The following is a 22,837-nucleotide window of genomic DNA, read 5'->3' as shown; positions in this document are numbered from 1 at the left end:
TTTAATCTAATCAATTGTGGAGATTGCAGTTAATGTTAACACACTGGATTAAGTTGACTGGACAATGAAATGATCATCCTGTTGCAGTTGTGTAAGAGAACTGTTGGGAGCATCACAGGAAGAGTGTTTTTAGTTTTAGGAGGCTGGGATCTTATCACGCTGGGAAAATGGGATTGTTGGATTACGCAAATGCTCACTGTCACGTTCTCTGAAACACCATCTTCTCCCTATGACTAGTTGGTCTCAGGTTACACAGTTTAATAAAGTCAAAGCATTCTGTTATGCCTGAGAGTCTGTTGGTTCTCAGTTTATGAAGCAAAATTATCATGATCTGTTACCATTCTTACAGAAGAATCAAAGTATAGGTCAACTATGAATGTTGATGTAGCTGTTTGTTGTGCCTGAACTACAGGTAACGATAAATAAACAACTTACCAATCATTTATCAGTATATAAAATAGAATTACAGTGGGTGGAGGAAATTTGACTATGTAAAGTGTTCAATACCTTTTCGAATTTGATGAGTCTTAAAACAGGTTACTCTAGCAGTCAGTCAGATTTACTATTGGAAATTGATCAAACATTATTTCATACAGAGTATTGGTTTCTATGTCCACTTGTTATGGATTCTTGCACTTAGAGCTTTAGTTACAAAAGCTGTTCAAATTTCAACTGTGGATAAAGACCTTCCACCAAGCAAAGCAGAAGTTAAGGGGATGGTGTGGTAAGAATTGCAGGTCTGCTGGGATAATGGGCATGGGAGGAGACAACTTTGCAGAATACATCACAGTTAGGTCTATTGGAAAAGGGATAAAACAATAAGGGGGGGGGAATTATATTGAAACGACTGAGAATTGTGTATTGTACGATTGAGTATTTCTTCTATCTTTTTGGAACACATGATTCCGAGTCTTGTCGGTTTTGTCATTTGAAACAGTTGAACAGATACTATTTCAGGGTGAAGCATATCAGGCAGAAGGAAATCAAATGCAGCTTCACTACAATCTTTGTTGTTTGAAAGCTTTCATTTGAAAAATTTCTCAAATTATGGGAGTGTCTTTAATTTAATTTGCGATACTGTGTTTCATTACGTACAATCTATGGGGATTTGGGGGGGTAATTTAGCTTTTAGTAAGCGTTGTTTCCCAATTCTCTACACCACACCTCAGTTCCGTAGTCGCGTAAATGCGACTTTAATTTGGAGTGTCAATCGCCGTTTATGCAAAGCCCGCGCTACTTCAACACGTTGGCCAATCATTAAATGGGAAGGCGGAGACTGTTGTGATTGTCATTGGATTAGCCAACCAGCATCAGACTAGACCGCAGCCGTCTTGTAACGTCGGACTGTGAGGTTGGTAGGCGGAATCGGATTAGATGGACATATCCACAGACTAATGGATGTGCGCATTCTGCAGTAGTTCTGTGACTGACATCTGGCGGGCCTAATGAAGGACTGTAATCAGTCTCCAGAACGATGTTTTGCTTATCCCCCCCCCACCCCCGACACACTATCCTAATGTCCCGTACCTGCCGGTCGATGGAACAATCCGCCGGGGATTAATAGCTGGGAGATCAGGCGGTGATCGTGAGGAGCCACAGCCCGGACTGGAGACACTGCGGCCGCCTCTGGTTTGTGCTCAGGACGCGGCTTTATTAATCAACTGAAGCACCGAGGAGACCGGATATTTCACCGCGCTGATCACCTGCTCCCTAAATTTTGACTGAGTCACCGCGTAAATAAATGTGTTGATGCAACAGCTGAAATCCCTCAGCAAAAACCCGACGAGCTGAAAGATCCGTTCAGAATCATTGAAATCGAATCCTTTTCCTGAGACCTGATAATAAATGAAATTTACAACGTATGTCATCCACAGGAGGATGAAGCTGCCGGAGAGGCTGAAGAGTAAAACCACAGACCTCCTCCTGCTCTCCATCTCCGGGTCACTGCGGTTCTCCCCCTTGCTCTGACCCTTCAGCCCCTTACGGACCCGACTGGCCACTAAAATGTGCCTGACTGTCAGAGCGTTGAGCAGCAGGATCCCAGCGAAAGGCAGGAACGGAGTTAAAACCGTATCGAACCAGTCATATCCCACCCACCCGGGGTCGGTGAAGTAATTGTCTTTCATCACACAGAACCACAGTACGTCGCCGATGATCACTCTGGGTTCGAGTGTGAAGTACCGGGGGACGTGTTTCAGAAAGCACATTGCGCCGGTTGTTGTCAGAACCACAGCCGCAGTTTTCCCGGTGCAATATTTTGTTTTCACCTTTTGGCAGCAAATGGCGACAAACCGATCAAAGGTAAAAGTGACGGTGAACCAGACAGAACAGTCTGTGGCTGTGAACGTCAGGACTTCGATAACACTGCACACAGGGGTGATGCTCAGAAAACTCCACGGGAAGTAATACACATTAATTCGATACAAAATGACCTGGGTGACAATGGTCAGTAGATCGGCCGCTGCCATGGCCACCAGGTAGCGAGTGGTGCAGGTAGAGAGGCCGCACTTTCCCCGGGACAGGATCACAATCGCCACTAAATTCACTGGAGAGGGGGAGACAGAGAGAGAGGGCAGACAGTGGGCATAACTGAATTTATTTTCCGGGAATTGACCCGGGATCGGGTTTCAGCTGAACCTCAGGAGTGCTAGACTCTGTGAGCGGCTGCTAATCTAACAATAGACACGGGTCACACTGTCTCTAACCTGCCTTCTTCAGTGTGCAGATAAGATGATGAGTCGGCAATCGTCGGCGATAAGAACGAGCGACATGGAGAAGAACAATCGGTGCTGATCCCGATTCCAGTCGCTGATGGGGCCGGTTTCACCGATTTAACCGTGACTCACCAGGTCTCTGGAAACTCAGCATCTGAGGGGGCCGAGAAGCGATACAGAGGGGAGTAACACGCACAAAATGCTGGTGCAACTCAGCAGGGCAGGCGGCATCCATGGAATTGAACAAACTCTTGATGCGGGCCGAGACCGTCTTCAGGACGAAACGCTGCCCCGATTTACGACGGATCTCAGGGGAAAGTAGCGACAACTTAGTAACCGGAGGCTGAGCGCGTCCGTTAAGGATTAATTCCACAGCGCAGTTCAATTTGATAACTCTTGTCAGCAGATCCAAGGACTCTGATCCAAGTGATCGGACCCAATTATTAACCAACAGTCAGCGGGATCCGACTGTGATCTCCACAGGGAGAGGTGAAATACAGGACTAGGGGTTTTCTCTGATCAATATCTCAGATACTCAATGAATACTTTTATTCGGTATTCACCAATCAGAGGGAACTTGACGATGGTGAGGACAATATGAGTGAGGTTGATGTTCTGGAGCATGTTGATATTAAGGGAGAGGAGATGTTGGAGTTGTTAAAATACATTAGGACGGATAAGTCCCCGGGGCCTGACGGAATATTCCCCAGGCTGCTCCACGAGGCGAGGGAAGAGATCGCTTAGCCTCTGGCTGGGATCTTTAAGTCCTCGTTGTCCACGGGAATGGTACCGGGGGATTGGAGGGAGGCGAATGTTGTCCCCTTGTTCAAAAAAGGTAGTAGGGGTGGTCCGGGTAATTATAAACCAGTTAGCCTTACGTCTGTGGTGATAAAGCTGTTGGAAAAGATACTTAGAGATAGGATCTATGGGCATTTAGAGAATCATAGTCTGATCAGGGACAGTCAGCATGTCTTTGTGAAGGGCAAATCGTGTCTAACAAGCCTGATAGAGTTCTTTGAGGAGGTGACCAGGCATATAGATGAGGGTAGTGCAGTGGATGTGATCTATATGGATTTTAGTAAGATATTTGACAAGTTTCCACACGGTAGGCTTATTCAGAAAGTCAGAAGGCATGGGATCCAGGGAAGTTTGGCCAGGTGGCTTCAAAATTGGCTTGCCTGCAGAAGGCAGAGGGTGGTGGTGGAGGGAGTACATTCAGATTGGAGGATTGTGACTAGTGGTGTCCACAAGGATCTGTTCTGGGACCTCTACTTTTCGTGATTTTTATTAACGACCTGGATGTGGGGGTAGAAGGGTGGGTTGGCAAGTTTGCAGACGACACAAAGGTTGGTGGTGTTGTAGATAGCGTAGAGGATTGTCGAAGATTGCAGAGAGACATTGATAGGATGCAGAAGTGGACCGAGAAGTGGCAGATGGATTTCAACCCGGAGAAGTGTGAGGTGGTACACTTTGAAAGGACATACTCCAAGGCAGAGTACAAAGTAAATGGCAGGATACTTGGTAGTGTGGAAGAGCAGAGGGATCTGGGGGAACATGTCCACAGATCCCGGAAAGTTGCCTCACAGGTGGATAGGGTAGTTAAGAAAACTTATGGGGTGTTAGATTTCATAAGTCGAGGGATAGAGTTTAAGAGTCGCGATGTAATGATGCAGCTCTATAAAATTCTGGTTAGGCCACTCTTGGAGTACTATGTCCAGTTCTGGTCGCCTCACTATAGGAAGGATGTGGAAGCATTGGAAAGGGTACAGAGGAGATTTACCAGGATGCTGCCTGGTTTAGAGAGTATGCATTATGATCAGAGATTAAGGGAGCTAGGGCTTTACTCTTTGGAGAGAAGGAGGATGAGAGGAGACATGATATAGGTGTGCAAGATAATAAGAGGAATAGATAGAGTGGATAGCCAGCGCCTCTTCCCCAAAGCACCACTACTCAATACAAGAGGGCATGGCTTTAAGATAAGGGGTGGGAAGTTCAAGGGGGATATTAGAGGAAGGTTTTTCACTCAGAGAGTGTTTTTTGCGTGGAATGCACTGCCTGAGTCAGTGGTGGAGGCGGATACACTAGTGAAGTTTAAGAGACTACTAGACAGGTACATGGAGGAATTTAAGGTGGGGGGGGGTTATATGGGAGGCAGGGTTTGAGGTTCGGCACAACATTGTGGGCCGAAGGGCCTGTACTGTGCTGTACTATTCTATGTTCTATGTTCTATAGAGGGAACTTCACAATGTAACCATCCCACCCCCCCCCCCCCGCAGTCAACCCTTTACGGGGAGATTCCCCTCCCCTACACTGGGATAAATCTGGACATGGTGTCATTAAAGGAAAGAACATCGTTCAAGTCGATCCCGTGAGTTAAAAGACAGACAGAGGCTTAATTCCACTTATCAATACGTACTGAGCATGAGAGTGTTGAACTGACGGGATCGATATCTCTGTCGATTATTTTTGTAATGGTCATCAAGTGGGAAACTTGTAAAATTGTCATAAACAGGTTCACGCCGGTTAACACTCAGAAATACCAAACATGAATTGCTCTGCTCACTCACCAGGAACTCCAATGACGGCAATGAACACGTACAACATTTTCGCCACACGCTCGTACCTATCCAACATTGCAGATATTGTCTCTGTCCAGTGACTTGTCCCCCTGCGCGGTGTCTCTGAGTGAAATGTTAAGGCAGCACATGCCTGTGGTTTTAATGCCATTTAGCTACTCCACAGGGACAGATTCAACAGATTTAAAAATAAAGGGTTTCACATTACAGTATTTACAAGCCGATTACCTCAGACAGCTGCAATACCCGCGGTGACAGTTTGTGTTTAATTTTCTGAATTACTATTTAGACATTTGTGGGAGTTAGTTTGTCCCAACAAAGGTAACTGAACCCTCTGAGGTGTCTTAACAATTAAATGTGCTTTTACTGTAAATATGTACTTCAAAGGAACCATTTGTCAAACACAGAATATTGAAGTAAATTATGTCATTGTAGCTTTTGAAATAGTATTGAATCACCTACTGTTACCATTCTCCTCAAGATTATAAATTCGCAATGCAGTTTGTGTTCGGGGGACTCTACCGAGAGGGTCTCCAAGAAAATGTCTGTGGTGATGAATAAACACTTTCACGTCCACGCAACCCTCTAATATCTTCAGTGACTTAGTCATAATCAGAACATCTGTGGGCGCGTTCAGGACCTATCCCTAACCATAACGCATGGTCATCAAACTCAGCAGTCTAATCCTATCACCCCGTATGTGTCAAAGAACACGGCAGAGAGCTGGAAACGGAGATAAGGAAGTGTGGTTGTGTGCGTATGTGTGTGTCCGTGTCTCTGTGCATTTGTCTGTCTTTGTTTCTGTGTGTGTGTGTGTGAGTGTGTGTGTGTGTGTGTGTGTGTGTGTCTCAGTGTGTGTCAGTGTGTTTCTGTGTGTGTGTGGGGGGGGGGGGGGGTAGATCCATCGTCTCTGCTTGACCCTGCCCGTATATACTCGTGTCCGTATCCAATTCAGTTCATCCCCCTTGGTTTAGAACCTTCCCATCTGTCTCCGAAAACTGCAGGTGCCCTCGAACTCTCATTTCAAGCACTTCACAAAATGTCTACCTCAACCATCAAGAAGCAAGAGCTGAGGTCAAGATTCAAACTGCATTTATTATTAATGCATGTACAAATGAAACAACCTTGAGACTTGTAACAGCTCCAAATCAGCAGACACCACCACCTGCTCATGAGATAATCCCAGAGCAAGAATCATTTCAAACTTATAGAAACCATAGAAACCATAGAAACTACAGCACAGAAACAGGCCCTTTGGCCCTTCTTGGCTGTGCCGAACCATTTTCTGCCTAGTCCCACTGACCTGCACACGGACCATATCCCTCCATACACCTCCCATCCATGTATCTGTTCACAACTGTTCACAAAACTGTTCACAAAATGGCTGACGCCATTTAAAAAAAAGCAAGAACAGAGTTCAAAATTTATTTTCCAATCTTTTTATTAATTTTCAAAATTATAAACATAGCAACACTATTAATAAACAGAGATTGGGATGACATTATTAATAATTGGCATTGCAAATATTGCATTGGTAATAATACAGATGTATAAAGTTTCCCAGACTCTAAATATAATTAAACATGGTAGAAGGATAAATGAGAAAAAATCTAAAAAAAAACAAATTAGAAAAGAAAAAAAAAGACATATTAATTAAACTAAGCAATATTAACCTAAACTAAATAAAACTGAAAACAGGACTATAGAAAAATAAAAGACAGGCTAACATATTACATTAGATAAAATCATTAATGTCGTTAACTCCACTCCTCTATACGTGTATTATAAGTTAAAAAAAAAAGGATTCGAGAAGGTCAAATTATATCATATGGAAATGTTGAATAAATGGTCTCCAAGTTTCTTCAAATTTAATGGAAGGGTCGAAGGTGCCACTTCTAATTTTCTCTAAATTTAAACAAGATGTAGTTTGAGAAAACCATTGAAATGTAGTAGGGGGATTGACCTCTTTCCAGTTCAATAAGATACATCTTCTAGCCATTAATGTTAAAAAAAAACAATCATTCGACAGGATGAAGGGGAGAAGTAACTATCATCCATCATTGGTAACCCAAATATTGCAGAAACAGGGTGTGGTTGTAAATTAATATGCAAAACAGTAGAAATAATATCAAAGATATCTTTCCCATATTTATGTAAGAAAGGGCAAGACCAAAACATATGAGTCAAGGAAGCAACTTCATAATGGCATCGATCACAAATTGGGCTTATACCTGCATAGAAACGAGTTAATTTGTCTTTAGACTTATGTGCCCTATGTACCACCTTAAATTGTATCAATGTATGTTTAGCACATGAAGAGGACGTGTTAACTAATTGAAATGTTCCCCCCATTTTTCTATAGGTAAAGGAAGTTGGAGTTCTCCTTCCCATTCAGTCTTAATTTTGTCAGATATACCTGAATTTATTTTCAAATTCAAATGATAAATGAATGCTATTAAACCCTTCTGAAAAGGATTTAAACTTGGAATTTTTCCATAATATCAATTGGATGTGAAGTTGGAAATGTGGGTAAATTAATATTTAAAAGGTTTCTAATTTGTAATTATCTGAAAAAGTGAGATCTAGGCAAATTATATTTATTAGATAACTGTTCAAACGATATGAAACAGTTTTCCAAAATAGATCACGAAAGCTAAATATACCCTTCATTTTCCATACCGAAAAAGCTTGATCTATAATAGAAGGTTGAAAGAAAAAATTAGACGTAATAGGGCTTGATGAAATAAATTGGGTCAAGCCAAAAAAAATTACGAAATTGAAACCTTATTTGTATTTTGTGTTTAATTATTGGATTAACCATTTGTTTATTTAATTTAGAACTAACAAATGGTGAAGAAGTCCTTAAAATGGAAGTCAAAGAAAACCCTTGGAGAGATTTACATTCCAGGTTTACCCATTGCGGGCGTAAAGTTATATCCAAATCCTGTGTCCAAAATATTAAATATCGGATATTAATTGCCCAATAGTAAAATCTAAAATTTGGTAAAGCCAAACCACCGCCCTCTTTAGACTTCAGTAAATATTTATTACTTAATCTAGGATTTTTGTTCTGCCATATATATGAAGAGATTTTTAGAATCCAAAGTATCAGAGAAGGATCTAGAAATAAAAATTGGTAATGCTTGAAACAAGTATACAAGTTTTGGTAGGAGAATCATCTTAATAGCGTTAATTCGACCAAGTATTGAGAGAAACAATGGCGACCATTTAATAAAAATGTGATTAATTTGATCAATTCAAAGTAAAAAAAAGTTATGCTTAAATAAATCCTTATGTTTCTTAGTAATTTTAACACCCAGATCAGTAAAATAATCATTAAGCAGTCTGAATGGTAAACATCTATAAATTGGAACCTGCATGTTTAAAGGGAAAAGTTCACTTTTATTAAGGTTCAATTTAGAGCCCGAAAAATTACTAAACTTATCAAGCAAGGATAGGAGTGCCCGGAATTTCGGGGTTAGAAATATATAGTAATAAATCATCAGCGTATAGTGATAACTTAGGTGTTTCATTCCCACGAGTGACAACAAATATAATAGTTGATTCACGAATAGCAATGGCCAAGGGTTCTAAAGCAATATCAAACAGCAATGGACTAAGAGGATAACCTTGCCTGCTGCCGCCAAACAACTGAAAAATAGGAGATCTCTGATTATTGGTAAATACCGACGCCGAAGGGGTAAAGTATATTAATTTAGTCCAAGATATAAACGTCGAACTAAATAAATGCGTCCATTCAACCCTGTCAAACGCTTTCTCAGCACCTAGTGAAATGACACGTTCTGGAGTTCAAGGTGAAGGAGTAAAAACAATATTCATTAATCTCCTAATATTAAAAAAAGACAACGATTTTTAATATAACCCGTCTGATCAACATAAATAATTTGAGACAATACTTTTTCCAATCTGGCCGCTAATATTTTAGAAAAAAATTTGGAATCTACATTCAGCAAAGTTATAGGCCTATATTGTACACATTCTGTGGGATCTTTATCTATTTTTTCGATGAATTCAGGTAAAGCACCTGGTTCGAATGGTTTCACAGTAGAATTTTTTCAAATCCTTTTCTAATATTCTTTCACCTTGGCTATATAGATTTTTTAGGGGTGCATCATCTAGAGGTCAAAATTCATATTGCATTAATTATTGAAGTATTTATAGACGAACAAACTCGAGAATTGGCACGTCAACAAATAGGCTTAAAAACTTCTATAGGTGTATAATGGAGAGCACTCTGACCGTGAGCGTCACAGTCTGGTATGCGGGTGGGAGTGGGGGGGGGGGGGCGTGCTACTGCACAGGACCAAAAGAAACTGCAGATAGTTGTAAATGTAGTCAGCTCCATCTTGGGTACTAGCCTATAAAGTATCCAGAACATTTTCAGGGAGAGGTGTCTTAGAAAGGCATCGTCCATTATTAAGGATCTCCAGCATCCAGGACATGAACTTTTCTCACTGTTACCATCAGGTAGGTGGCACAGAAGCCTGAAGGCACACGTTCAGCGATGAAGAAACAGCTTTTTCGCCTCTGCCATCCGATTCCTAAATGAACATTTAACCCTTGGACACTACCTTACTTATTTAATATACAGTATTTCAGTTTTTGTATATTTTTAATCTGTTAAATATATGTATACTGTAATTTATTTATTTATCTATTTATTTATTTATTTTTTTATTATTTTTTTTCTCTCTCTTCTTCTTAATATTTATTATTATTTATTTATTATTTCCTTTTTTTTAATATTGTATTTGCATAGTTTGTTCTCTTTTGCACATTGATTTTATGTCCATGATCTTGGGTTAGGTCTTTAATTGATTCAGTCTTGATTCTTGGATTTACCGAGTTTGCCTCAAACAATGAATCTCAGGATTGCGCATGGTGACATAGATATACTTTGGCAATACATTTACTTTGTTCATTTTAAATTGCACATTTAAATTTGTAAATGTCTCTCTCAAACACAAGAGTGGGATGTGAGCTCCCAAGGTTCACTACCTGCTGCGTAAATTATTTTGTTCTGATCTGAATATTCGTCCCATCACTGTGACCCCTCTTTCGAGACACACCAGTTACTGGAAACATTCCTGAATCCAAATGGGAACTCTCAGATTCTCTGTCACATTCTTTCAAGCACGGGAAAACTCTCTCTCTCTCTCTCTCTCTCTCTCTCTCTCACACACACACACACACACACACACACGCACACACACACACACACACACACACACACACACGCACACACACACACACACGCGCGCGCGCGTGTCAAAATGGCGACAATCATACTGTCGTACTAGATCGGACCCGATGCAATAGGAATTGTACTACAAATACACTGACACACGTAATTCTTTTCAAAACTTTATTCTGCACTCATAGCATGCTATGGGGGAAGTTACAGACTGATCTCCCAAAGGAACCAGTCCAGAAACTGCCCCCGAATTACACAATTCTCCACAATTTATAACATTGATCAGGTAGCAGGAAATCTTACGATTACAAGTTTAGACAATATTAGAATCATTTCAATCACATGCTAAAATACAACTAGATGTAAGATAATCATTGGTAAGTTAGTTATAATTATCTTAAGCCAAAACTAGCCCATCAGCTCCTCGTTCGGAACCTCCCCCCTTTCTCCAGAACATTCTAGGCGTTACCTCATCCCTCCCATATTTAGCTATACCTTGAGCTGCTTCTCCAAGATCAGATTGCTCCTTATTTGAGCCTTTGCCAATCTTTAGAGAACAATGTCTAGTACGTCACTGGTTGCTGGGTAAAGTTTCTTTTTGACTGTCCAAAACAGTAAGCTAAGGCGCCTACATGGTGGTTGAGTATAATTTAATCATTCTCCGCTGTTTCCCCCTATTTACCTATCCCTTCATTCCATCAGTCAGGATAAGAAGGCAGTAGAAGGTGAGCAGGAAGTACAAGGTGGTATGTGATCATTAGCTGCCCTTAGTTTAGCAAAATCCTCCAAGATTGTATCCATCTTTGAGGATGACTGTTATCAAAATGGTCTCCCACTGAAATTCATCAATTGCAAGGGTCATGCCCAGTGCAAGGACTGTTCAGTGTCCCTAATGCATCTGCCTTTACCACCATCCCTAGCAGTAAACTCCACACATTTTCTGTGCTTAAAAGTTATCCTCAGTCATCCGCACAACCCACCCGCCAACGCCCCCCCCCCCAAACACACACACACACTTTTCTCCAAATCGCCTTAAAATTGGGCCTCCTTGTTTTAGCGAGATGCCCTTTGGGAAACATGCTCTGGATTTCCACTCATTTGATGCCTCCTGTCATTTTGTATACCTCCAACAAGTCCCCTCTCATCCTGCTTCCTGCCAAAGAGAAAAGCCCTATCTTACTCCACCTATCCTCACAAGATACTTTCTGTGAAGTTCAATGTTGAAAGTAAATGTATTGTTAAAGTACAAATGTCAACATATACATTTTGTTGCGGGCATGCACAGTAAATACAAAGATACGAGAAGGAATCAATGAAAAACTGCACACATCAGAGACTGGCAAGTCACCAATGTAGAACAGACAACAAAGAGACTAAATTGTATATGTAAACAAAAAACAAAGCAAAACGGATGATAAATATGCAGTAACTATCAAGAACATGAGCTGTGAATTCGCTGAGAGCGAGTTCATTGTTGTGTTGACTGACATTATCCCCTCTGCTTCCAAAGCCTGATCGTTGGGGTTTAATAGCTATTCCTGAACCTGGTGCTGTGGGACCTGAGGCTCCTGTAACTCCTTCTTGATGGCAGCATGGAGAAGAGAGCATCGCCTGGATGATGGGTCCTTGAATGTGGATGCAGCTTTCCTGTGACAGCGCTCCTTGTAGATGTGTTCAGTGGTGAGGAGGGCTTTACCTGTGATGGACTGGCTGCATCCACAGCATTTCAATTATTGCATTCAAGGGCATCGGTGTTTCTAAACCAGACCAGTCAGGCTATTCTCCACTAAATATCTAGAGAACATTATCAACTTCATAGATGACATGCTGAATCTGCACAAGCTGACATAGTATAGGCTGTAAATGCTGGTACGTATTTCCAGGATGCCAACAAATTCCACTCCTCGGAGCCTCTACACTAATACAATCTGAGTAAATGTTGGGGAAATTACAGCCACACACTACTCTTTCCAACTTTACAGAACCTGCCTACGTTTCTGTTCCTCTTTCTGCCAGCAGCATTTCAAAAACCTTTGCAAATTGAAGCACACATCATTCAAGGTTCTCCTTTGTCAACTCTCTGTTACATCCTGAGAGATGTCCGGTGGGATTGAGGGGATAGATAGTGTTCATGAATTGCAGTCCAATATCACGTTTGTACAGTTCCCTGTCCTTGAAGTGTTTAACGGTGGAGTACAGTGCTGGGTGTGTACAGGAGCGTGTGCTCACTGCACAGTGCTGTGAGTTTTATTGTTCTGTGTCCTGGTAGTGAAGCTCTAGATATTGTGAAGTTCACTGTCCCTGTAGTCAAATGTTGATTATTCTTGTGCAGTCACATGTGCAGGATATGCTTATACCAGAGATAGACCATTCCGTTCCCTTACAGTACGGGTCAGATGTTGTTAAGATTTCTGTTCTTACAGTACGGTGCCGGCAGTTTAAACATCACATTTAACTGCATGTGGTCTGTGCCCCCCAATGGTCTAAATCCCCCAAAGGACTTACCCAACTAAATGGTCTGAGATGCCCAACAGCACCTCCTCTTTAGTATCAACACGCTGGAGAATATCAGCATACCGCCTTTCTCATCACGCTTTCCTCCTTGTACACTGAGTGAACACCAGTGTTCATTTACTACCTCACATGCTAACTCTGCCTCCGGGTGTAAACTCCCACCTTTGTCCTTGAGTGGTCCTGCCCTCTACCCACTCCACTGTTCTTTCTGTGTATGCATGAGATGCCTTTGGATTCCCATTGATCCTCCTGAATGAGGACGTTTCCTGGTCACTCTTCACTCTCCTGATTCACTGTGTGACTTCTTTCTTGCTCCCTGTATGTTCCTCCAAGACCCTGTCCAATTTCATCATCCTCGTCCTTGCACATGACTCCTCTTACATTTTTAAACAAATACAATATTCCTCATCACCCTAAGTTCCTGACCATCCCTGTCCCTCTCTACCCTCCTCACAGGGATAGGGAACTAATAAATTCTGACCGGCTGGGCTGTACGTGACTCTCACATGTCAGACAACAGCTAACATCAGCTCCATGCAGTAACAACCAGTAACATCAGCTCCCAGACTACTCTCTATGACACCTGCCCAATTCTTCCACAAACTGACATTCATCCACCTTCAGGTCCAGTCTCATCCTTAATCAATAACTGGCTGAAACCCTTCAGAATTATAATCCTTAGATCTTTCCCAGTGGAGTTCCAGACATCTCGCTAGGCTCATTGACCAATACAATGTCAAGTATGTCCCCTCCCTGGTGGATCATCTTCATACTCTCTCCGGAAACGTCCCTGAGCACAACGAACAAATAATGCTCATCTAAGTATCAGGCAGTAAGGAAGTCTCAGTCATTCTGGGGAGACTATTTACCAACTACAGCTACTCTGTTGTTTTCACATCAGCCCATAACCTGCTGACATATCTGTCCCTCTCTCTTACTGTCTATCAGGAGGCCCGCACTATAATCCCATCACAGTGATTGCATCTTTCTTATTCCTCAGTTCCACCCGCATTGTCTGACTGGATGAGCCTTCGGGATAACCTCAACCTTGTGACATTGTGCCTGATCAGCAACATAGCTCCCCACCCTCATTTACCTCCCTCTGCACTGTCTGAATCACATGAATCCTGGAATGTTTCGATACCAGTGCTGCTCTTCTCTCGACCAGATCTCTGTAATGGATGAATCACGGTGACATGTACTAATCCAGGCTCTCAGTACATCCGCTTTCACTGTTGTACACCCTGCTCTGAAATAAACGCACTCCTGCCCTCCGGTGCCACTGTGCTCATCAGCCTGGCCGTATCTTGACTTCCTGTTAGGGTTTCTCGACCTCATCTCAACCTTCCGCTCATTGCAACTTACTGACCTGTAGCTCTGGATCCCAACACCCCCTCCATATGCCACATGATAAAAATCATCATCGTGTCTCCTGCAAGCTTCCCTGTGAGAATATTACATCCCCTTCACTGTAACCCATCCTCCTGACACCAGTCCCGCTTATCCTGGAAGAGGGACCAATGATCTTATTTCCTGATGCTCTCCCTCCTGCACCAGATAATTAGCCACATATTTAAGTGTACCAACTTAGTATATCTTATATCGCAAGCATGTGGCATCTGAAGGAATCCTGTAATCACCACGCAAGAGTTCCTATTTCCTAACTTTCTGCCCAACTCCCTTAATTCTCTTTGCAAAACATTGTCTCTCTGTTATTAGTTCTAATAAGAATCACAACCTCCGACTGCTCACCCTGCCCTTTCAGAATGGCCCGAACTGTCTCAGAGACATCCTTGGTCATGGTCTGATGAGGGTAACGCACCACCCTGCAGTCTCACTCATTTCCACAGATACTCCTGTCTGTGTTCCCCGCTAAAATGTTTGCTACATCTGATTCATACCTTTCCATCCCATGTGTTTAGGTGCTTTCTCATCGCCTGTTTGTAATGAACATTATTTTAAAAATCATTTATTGTATTCTTCTTTGATTCAGCTCAGGCAATTTACTTATGCATTCGCAAACAAAGGAGACTGCACACGTGTTTAAACCAGGCAATTTGTTAGAACTCATAGTATTTTAATACAGAACAAAAAAAAAACTAATGTCTACAGTAGTAGCTGTACATAATTCAAAATAATACTTATCATCCACTAAACCAGCCGATCTCAGTGATAGAGTGGAACCACAGATCCGGCAATGCCACACAGACTGTTTTCTATCTATCTATCTATCTATCTATCTATCTATCTATCTATTTATCTATCTGTCTGTCTATCTCCCTCTTCCTCACCCTCTTCCTCTCCCTCTCCCTCTCTCGGTCTCTCTCTCTCTCTCTCTCTCTCGCTCTCTCTCTCATTCTATTTTCTCTGCCTCTACCAAACGCCCATTCCCTCGCGCTCACTCTCACGACATCTCCCTCGGGCCCTCTCCCTCACGGTCACTCTAGCGTCGTCTCCGTGGCGCCCTCTCCCTCACGGCCACTCTAGCGTCGTCTCCGTGGAGCCCTCTCCCTCACGGTCACTCTAGCGTCGTCTCCGTGGCGCCCTCTCCGTCACGGTCACTCTAGCGTCGTCTCCGTGGCGCGCTCTCCGTCACGGTCACTCTAGCGTCGTCTCCGTGGCGCCCTCTCCCTCACGTGCTGTCGTGCGCGCCCTTTCCTCGCGATGTCTCATTTGCTCTCTCCTTCGCACAAAACAGGGAAAGAGTAAACAGTTGACAAGACTCTGGTGAAGGATCTTGACGCGAAGCGCTGACAGTTTATTCTTCTCCATCGCTGCTGCCTGGCCTGCTGAGTTCCTCCAACTTTCTGTGTGAGGAAAAGAGTAAACAGTCGACGTTTCGTGGCGAGACCCTTCATCAGGATCTGATTTTGTGTGTGTTGTTTTGTATTTCGAGCGAATGCAGATTCTCTCGTGTTTGTTTTGTTACTCTGCTCATCACATTGTTTCCATTTACCCACAAGTCGGGGGATAGAATAGGGAGCATGAAGGCAGCTGACTTGTCATATTTTACAACATTTATTTCTAATGTTTAATGAGTTTCAAAATCCAATTCAATGGGTATTTCACCGCATTCTTCATTTCCTCTCGGAATTTGCTCTGAGTCAGGGCGTAAATACACGTGTTGGTGCAGGAACTGAGAACCTGCAGCATATCCGCTGTCTGTCCCGTGATGTAACGGGGATCCGTGACAGAACCGAAAAAAGACATTGAAATCCGTTGATAGATGGAAAATACCACCCCTGTTCCCCACAACGATATGAAACTACCGGTTATGCTGAAGAGCAAAACAATGGATTTGCGTCGGTTCTCCATCTCCCGGTCCTTGTCATTCTCTCCACTCTTTTGTCCCCGGAGCCCCCTGCGGGCTCGACTGGCCGCTAGAATCCGCCTGACCGTCAGGATATTGAACAGCAAAATCAGAAAGAATGGGACACAAGGGGTTAAAATTAGGTGAAACATTTCAAATGCCGCCCATGAGGCAGAGTTTGCGAAGCTCGGTGTAGGAACACAACCCCTGGGAACACCATCAATTATTTGTCCAGGTCCGTATACAAAGCCGGAGGGGACAGTCTCCCAACCGGCCAGCACACTGACTGTCCCGGTAACCACAGCCGCCGTTCTCCCGGTGCAATATTTTGTTTTCAGCTTCTCACAACAAATAGCCACAAATCGATCGACGGTGAAAGCGACAGTCAGCCAGACTGAGGTGGCAGTGCTCGCATTCATCAACCATAGAATGACTCTGCACACAGGAGTGATGAACAGGATCGATCGGGGAAAATAAATCGGAGCAGTCCAGCTCAGCAGCGGATGGGAGATAACGACCAGGAGATCGGCCGCTGCCATTCCGACCAGGTAGCGAGTGACACATTTGGCGAGACCACACTTTCCCCGGGACAGGATCACAATCGCTACCACGTTCGCTGGAAGAGAGACAGGAAAAGCAAGTTGAGAAAATACTGAGCAGAAGCCAATGCGGCAGTCTGAGGGGATCCCCTAATATTTCCACTTTGTTGTTGCATTTAGCGGTGGGAAGATTGAGAGAGGGCATAGAGCTGGCGGAGAGAGAGAAGGAGTTCATACTGTAAAATAATGTCAATATGGTCTGAATACAGATTCCTTACTGATGAGCGAAATGTGAAGAGACAGCGGAAAGATAAAACTGGGTAACTACCTCCTCAGGGTCAATACTGGATGGAACATTTTCTGCCGGCCCTTTCCGCGTCTCCTCCTGATGAAATGAATAAAACCGGACGCTGATGGCGGGATTCTTCCGTTAAACCATCAACAACTTCCATGGCGATCCTGGTCAGGGACAGAACAGCCGAAGGACGGAACGAAAACAGGAAATGCTGGAAACACTCACCCAGGCGAAACAGAATATGTGGGAAACAGTTAAAGTATCTCTCCGCAGGATTGTTCTGAGAGAGACCCCGGACACGAGTGTTAACTGGTTTCTCTTCCCATAAAAGCTGCTTGGGGCTCAGTGTTTCCAGCATTCCCAGAGTTTGTTTCCTGTTCCAGCATTTACCACCTCACTGACTTTACAACAGAACATTGACTGATTCGAACAGATACTGCGCAGACTGACACAACCTCACAGACAGACATGACGCCTCCCACTGAACCCATCACAGGGAAGCAGGGGAGAGGAATTCAACGTCCAGCAGCGAACTCGGTGCCGGAGTCAGATGTCTGTAACGGTGTCAAGTGTAGATATAATAGAATACATTTCACAGTATTGATAACTATGAAGCAAGCGTCGGTTGTGTTAATTGACAGCATCGACTTCACTGTGTTGTCCATCATCTGCTTTCTCTTCAGTCATATCGCAGACATTTACTAAAAATCCATTGGATTGATGGGTGCTCCGAAGTGGACAATCACTCACATTCAAATGCAGACGATCAATTGGCATAAGCTCGGCCGGCTGTATAAACACAATATTTGCAAATGCATCTCATTATGAAACACAAACCGCTGGAAGAACGCTGCCTGACCCGCTCAGTCTCACAGAAAGTGGCTGATTGGCTGATTTCCTGCAGCGGTTTGCTTTTAGATAGAAATCCCAGCATCTGTAGTCCCGGTGTTTCCACTCCATTCCTGAAATGCGGAATACCGGGACAGGAATGTGAGAGTTTAAACCAGCGGCAGAATCAATCACGTCATTGGGATTAAACTTCAACATCCACCCACGGCAGCTGACTCTGCGGCTTACCGGCAATTCCAAAGGCAGAAATAAATGGATAGTAAACGCCTTGTATTCGCCAGATGACTGGATACACCATTCCAGTGAGCAGCTGTGATCTGTGTTGCTCCTGTACTCCCAGCTCCGGCAGACAGCTGATGCATTCCACGCGGCCCTGATTTATACAGAGGATCTGTCTCCGGAGACGCGGGTATACACCTCACCAACTTTCTCAGTTACAGACCTTTGAACAAACACTTTAATTCAATACCATTGTCTCTATTGTAAATATTGCGGCGATTGGAGACAAATGCATCAAAATTCTTTGGCATTTCCTCAGCATTGTCTCTGGTGGAAATGGGCCGGTAGATTTATTTTCAAAGACTGAGCTTTGTCACGAAGCAGCTACACTTACAGATTTCATCTTTTTGTTGGCTAATTATTCATCTCTGAACGGAAACCAGCGACACTGACCGATCCCTACCTCTGTCCCTGCAGTTTCCCATTTTGAACCGTCCTTCAGTCCTTCAGCTTCTTCCTGGTGACACACACACACAGACACAGACACACACACACAGACACACACACACACACACACACACACACACACACACACACACACACAGTCACACACACACACACATACACACACACACAGAAACAATTGCACAAATGTATTTCTATGTTATAGTGACTGTCCTATTGTACATAGTGTTTATTGTAAGTCACTATAAATTGCACATTGCAAATTTAGACAGAGAAAAAAACAAAGATTTGTACTTCTCATGTATATGAAGCCTGTACGTAATGAAGTCAATACAATTTGAAATACACAAACAGAGAATCGAAAAAAGATACAATAGAGAGACCGAGATCAGGGTGGAAACGGTAAAATGAACACGTTGCTAATGCACAAACACAAGATAATCTGAAGATGTTGGAAATCCGGGTCAAAACAAGGAACTCTGCTGAGTTCCTCCAGCATTTTGTGTGTCATGTTGCTGATGTAACAGTCTGATGTTTGCCGATGTATGAGCATCATGAATCTGTCAAAGTTCAAAAGAAATTGAGAAGAAATATTTACTATGCAGAGGAATGGGCAGACGGTTAAATAATACAGAAAAAAAACTGGAAATTGAGGATGAATAGGTGAAGCGTGGCTGGAAATGAACGAGATAAAGACAACCATGAAATAAAATGTAAGAAGTAAGATAACGAGGGAGAGAGAAACCGCTAGGCAAAGTGACAAATATATAGGTTAAGCAGGCAGAAAGACAGCCAGAAACAGATGCATAGATTGCAGGATTGTGGTGTTCCTCCTGTATCTCCTAGCCTGTGGTACATTGTGATACTGCACAGGACCGAAAAAAAGCTGAAGAACATTGCAAATCTAGTCAGCTGCATCTCGGGTACTAGCCCACAAAGCAGCCAGTACATTTTTAGGAAGAGTATCTCAGAAAGGCAGCGTCCTTCATTAAGGACCTCCAACACCCAGGGTATGCCCCTTTCCCACTGCTACCATCAGGTAAGAGGTACAGAAGCCTGACGACACACAGTCAACGATTAAGGAACAGATTCTTCCCCTCTACCATTCGATTCCTCAACGGACAATGAATCTTTGCACAATACTTCAAGTTCTTTTAAAACACTGTATCTCTAAGTTAGCATGTTTTTAAATCTATTGAATATACGTATACTGTAATTGATTTTCTTTTTTTATTTACTATAATTATTCTCATATTCCTTATTATTACTATTTCTTCTTTATTATGCATTACGTTCAATTGTTGTTACTAATTGAACAAACCGCACGTCACACGCCAGTGATAAATACCCTGATTCCGATCCTGATTCTGCGAATGTGGGGTTCATTCTGTACCTGTTAGTAAATGCTACAGTGTGAGAGTGTGGGGTTCATTCTGTACCGTTAGTAAATGCTACAGTGTGAGAGTGTGGGGTTCATTCTGTTCCCGTCAGTAAATGCTACAGTGTGAGAGCGTGGGATTCATTCTGTACCTGTCAGTAAATGCTACAGTGTGAGAGCGTGGGATTCATTCTGTACCTGTCAGTCTGTGCTGCATTATGAGAGTGTGGGGCTCATTCTGTACTTGTCAGTCTGTGCTGCAGTGTGAGAGTACAGTATTCATTCTGTACCTGTCAGTCTGCGATACAGTGCGAAACTGTGGAGTTCATCGTGTACCTGTCAGTCGATGCTACAGTGTGACAGTGTAGAGTTCGTGCAGTACCTGCCAGTCTCCGATAAAGTGTGTGAGTGTGGGGTTCATTCTGTACCTGGCAGTCTAAGCTACATTGTGAGCGTGTGGAGGTCATTCCGTACCTGTCAGTCTCGGATACATTGTGAGAGTGTGGAGTTCACTCTGTACTTGCTCGTCTCCGATGCAGAGTGAAAGTGTCGATATAAATCTGTACCTGTCAGTCTATGCTAGAGTGTGAGGGTGTGGAGCTCATTAGGTACCTGTAGTCTCCGATACAGTGTGAGTGTGTGGAGTTCATTCTGTACCTGTCAGTCTGTGCTGCAATGTGAGAGTGTGGAGTTCATTGTGTCTTTGTCAGTCTGTGCTACAGTGTGAGAGTGCACTGTTCATTCTGTACCTGTCAGTCTCCGATACAGTGCGAGACGGTGGAGTACATTGTGTACCAGTTATTCTATGCTACAGCGGGAGAGTGCAGAGTTCGTTCTGTACCTATCAGTCTCCGATACAGTGTGAGCGTGTGGGAGTCATTCTGTACTTGTCAATCTAATCTACAATGTGAAAGTGCAGAGTTCAGTCTCTACCTGCCAGTCTTTGCTGCAGTGTGAGAGTGTGGAGTTCATTCCATACCTGTCGGTCTCCGATACAGAGTGGGAGCGCCGATTTCATTCTGTACCTGTCAGTCTGTGCTACAGTGTGAGAGTGTGGAGTTCATTTTGTACCTGTCAGTCTATGCTGCAGTGTGAGAGTGCAGAGTTCATTCTGTACCTGTCAGTCTCCGATACAGTGCGAGACTGTGGAGTACATTATGTACCCGTCGGTCTATGCTACAGTATGAGAGTGTGGTGAAAATTGTGTACTTGTCAGTCTTGGATACAGTGTGAGAGTGTAGAGTTCATTCTGTACCTATCAGTCTCCGATACAGTGTGCGAGTGTGGCTTTGATTCTGTACCTCTACAGTGTGAGAGTGCAGTGTTCATGCGGTAGGCATGCTGTATAATCCCGTCACAGTGATCGCACCTTTCTTATTCCTGAGTTCTACACACATTGATTTACTGGGTGAGTCTCCGGGATGACCTCCATCTTGTGACGTTGTGCCTGATCAGCAACGCAGCTCCCCACCCTCATTTACCTCCCTCTGCACTGTCTGAATCACATGAATCCTGGAGTGTTTCGATACCAGTCCTGCCTTTCTCCCAACCAGACCTGTGCAACGGATGAAGCACGGTGCCATGTACTAATCCAGGCGCTACGTACATCTGATTTCACTGTTCTACATCCTGCTCTGAAATAAACTCACTTCTGCCCTCCGGTGCCACTGTGCTCATTAACGTGCCCATCTTGACTTCCCTTTAGGGTTCCTCGACTTCATCTGTACTTTCTGCTCAATGTTACTTACTGAGCTGTCGCTCTGGATCCCAACACCCCCTCCACATGCCACAGGATAAAAATCATCAGGGTGTCTCCAGAAAGCTTCCCTGTGAGAATATTACGTTCCCTTCACTGTAACCCATCCTCCTGACACCAGTCGCACCTATCCTGGAAGAGGGACCAATGATCTGTGTTCCTGATGCCCTGTCTCCTGAACCAGATTGTTAGCCACACATTTAAGTGTACCAACTTACCATATCTTACCTCGCAAGCATGTGACACCTGAAAGAATCCTGCAATCACCACCCGAGAGTTCATATTTTCCTAACTTTCTGCCCAACTCCTTACATTCTCTTTGCAAAAACTTGTCTCTCTGTTGTTAGTTCTAATAAGGAGCACAACCTCTGGCTGCTCACCGGGCCTTTTCAGAATGGCCTGTACATTCTCAGAAACATCTTTGGCCCTGGAGTGATTAGGGTAACACACCATCCTGCAATCTCACTCATTTGCACACATACTCCTGTCTGTGGTCCCGCTGGAATGTTTGCTACATGTGATTCATAGATTTCCATCCTGTGCTTTATGTGCTTTCTAATAACCCGTTTGTAATGAACATTGTTTGAAAATTCATTCATTGTATTCTTCTTTGATTCAGCTCAGGCAATTCACTTAAGCATTCGCAAACAAAGGAGACTCCACACGTATTGAAACTCGCAATTTGTTAAAACACGTCGGATTTTAAATTTTAGAACTAACAAAATAACTAATGTCTAAAGTAGTAGCTGTATATAATTAAAAATAATGCTTATCATCCTCTAAAGAAGCCAATCGCAGTGATAGAGCGGAACCACAAATCCGGCAATGAATGTCACACCGTTGTTTTCCATCTCACTCTCCCTCTCCCTCTCCCCCCCTCTCTCTCTCACACTCTCTCTCCCCCCCCCCCACTCCCTCTCTCTCTCTCCCTCTCTCCCCTCTCTCTCTCCCCCCCCTTCTCTCTCTCTCTCTCTCATTCTATTTCCTCTGCCTCTCCCACACGCCCA

At 43.4% G+C, this 22,837-nt stretch overlaps 1 protein-coding gene and 1 pseudogene across 1 annotated transcript; one reads left to right on the top strand and one right to left on the bottom strand.

The window, feature by feature from the left end:
• The window catches only part of LOC140185006 (uncharacterized), a 686,808-nt pseudogene that overhangs the window by 229,372 nt on the left and 434,599 nt on the right, over positions 1-22,837 (top strand).
• On the bottom strand, positions 1,638-5,900 carry LOC140185473 (probable G-protein coupled receptor 139). Its single transcript, XM_072238809.1, has 2 exons — positions 5,753-5,900; positions 1,638-2,545 (listed from the first exon to the last, which is right to left on the bottom strand). The coding sequence occupies exons 1-2, from the start codon at positions 5,898-5,900 to the stop codon at positions 1,638-1,640; spliced, it is 1,056 nt and encodes a 351-aa protein (XP_072094910.1).

Source organism: Mobula birostris, chromosome 20, assembly GCF_030028105.1.
Source record: "Mobula birostris isolate sMobBir1 chromosome 20, sMobBir1.hap1, whole genome shotgun sequence".
NCBI classification, from domain to species: domain Eukaryota; kingdom Metazoa; phylum Chordata; class Chondrichthyes; order Myliobatiformes; family Myliobatidae; genus Mobula; species Mobula birostris.
This window is presented reverse-complemented; position numbering and strand designations above follow the sequence as displayed.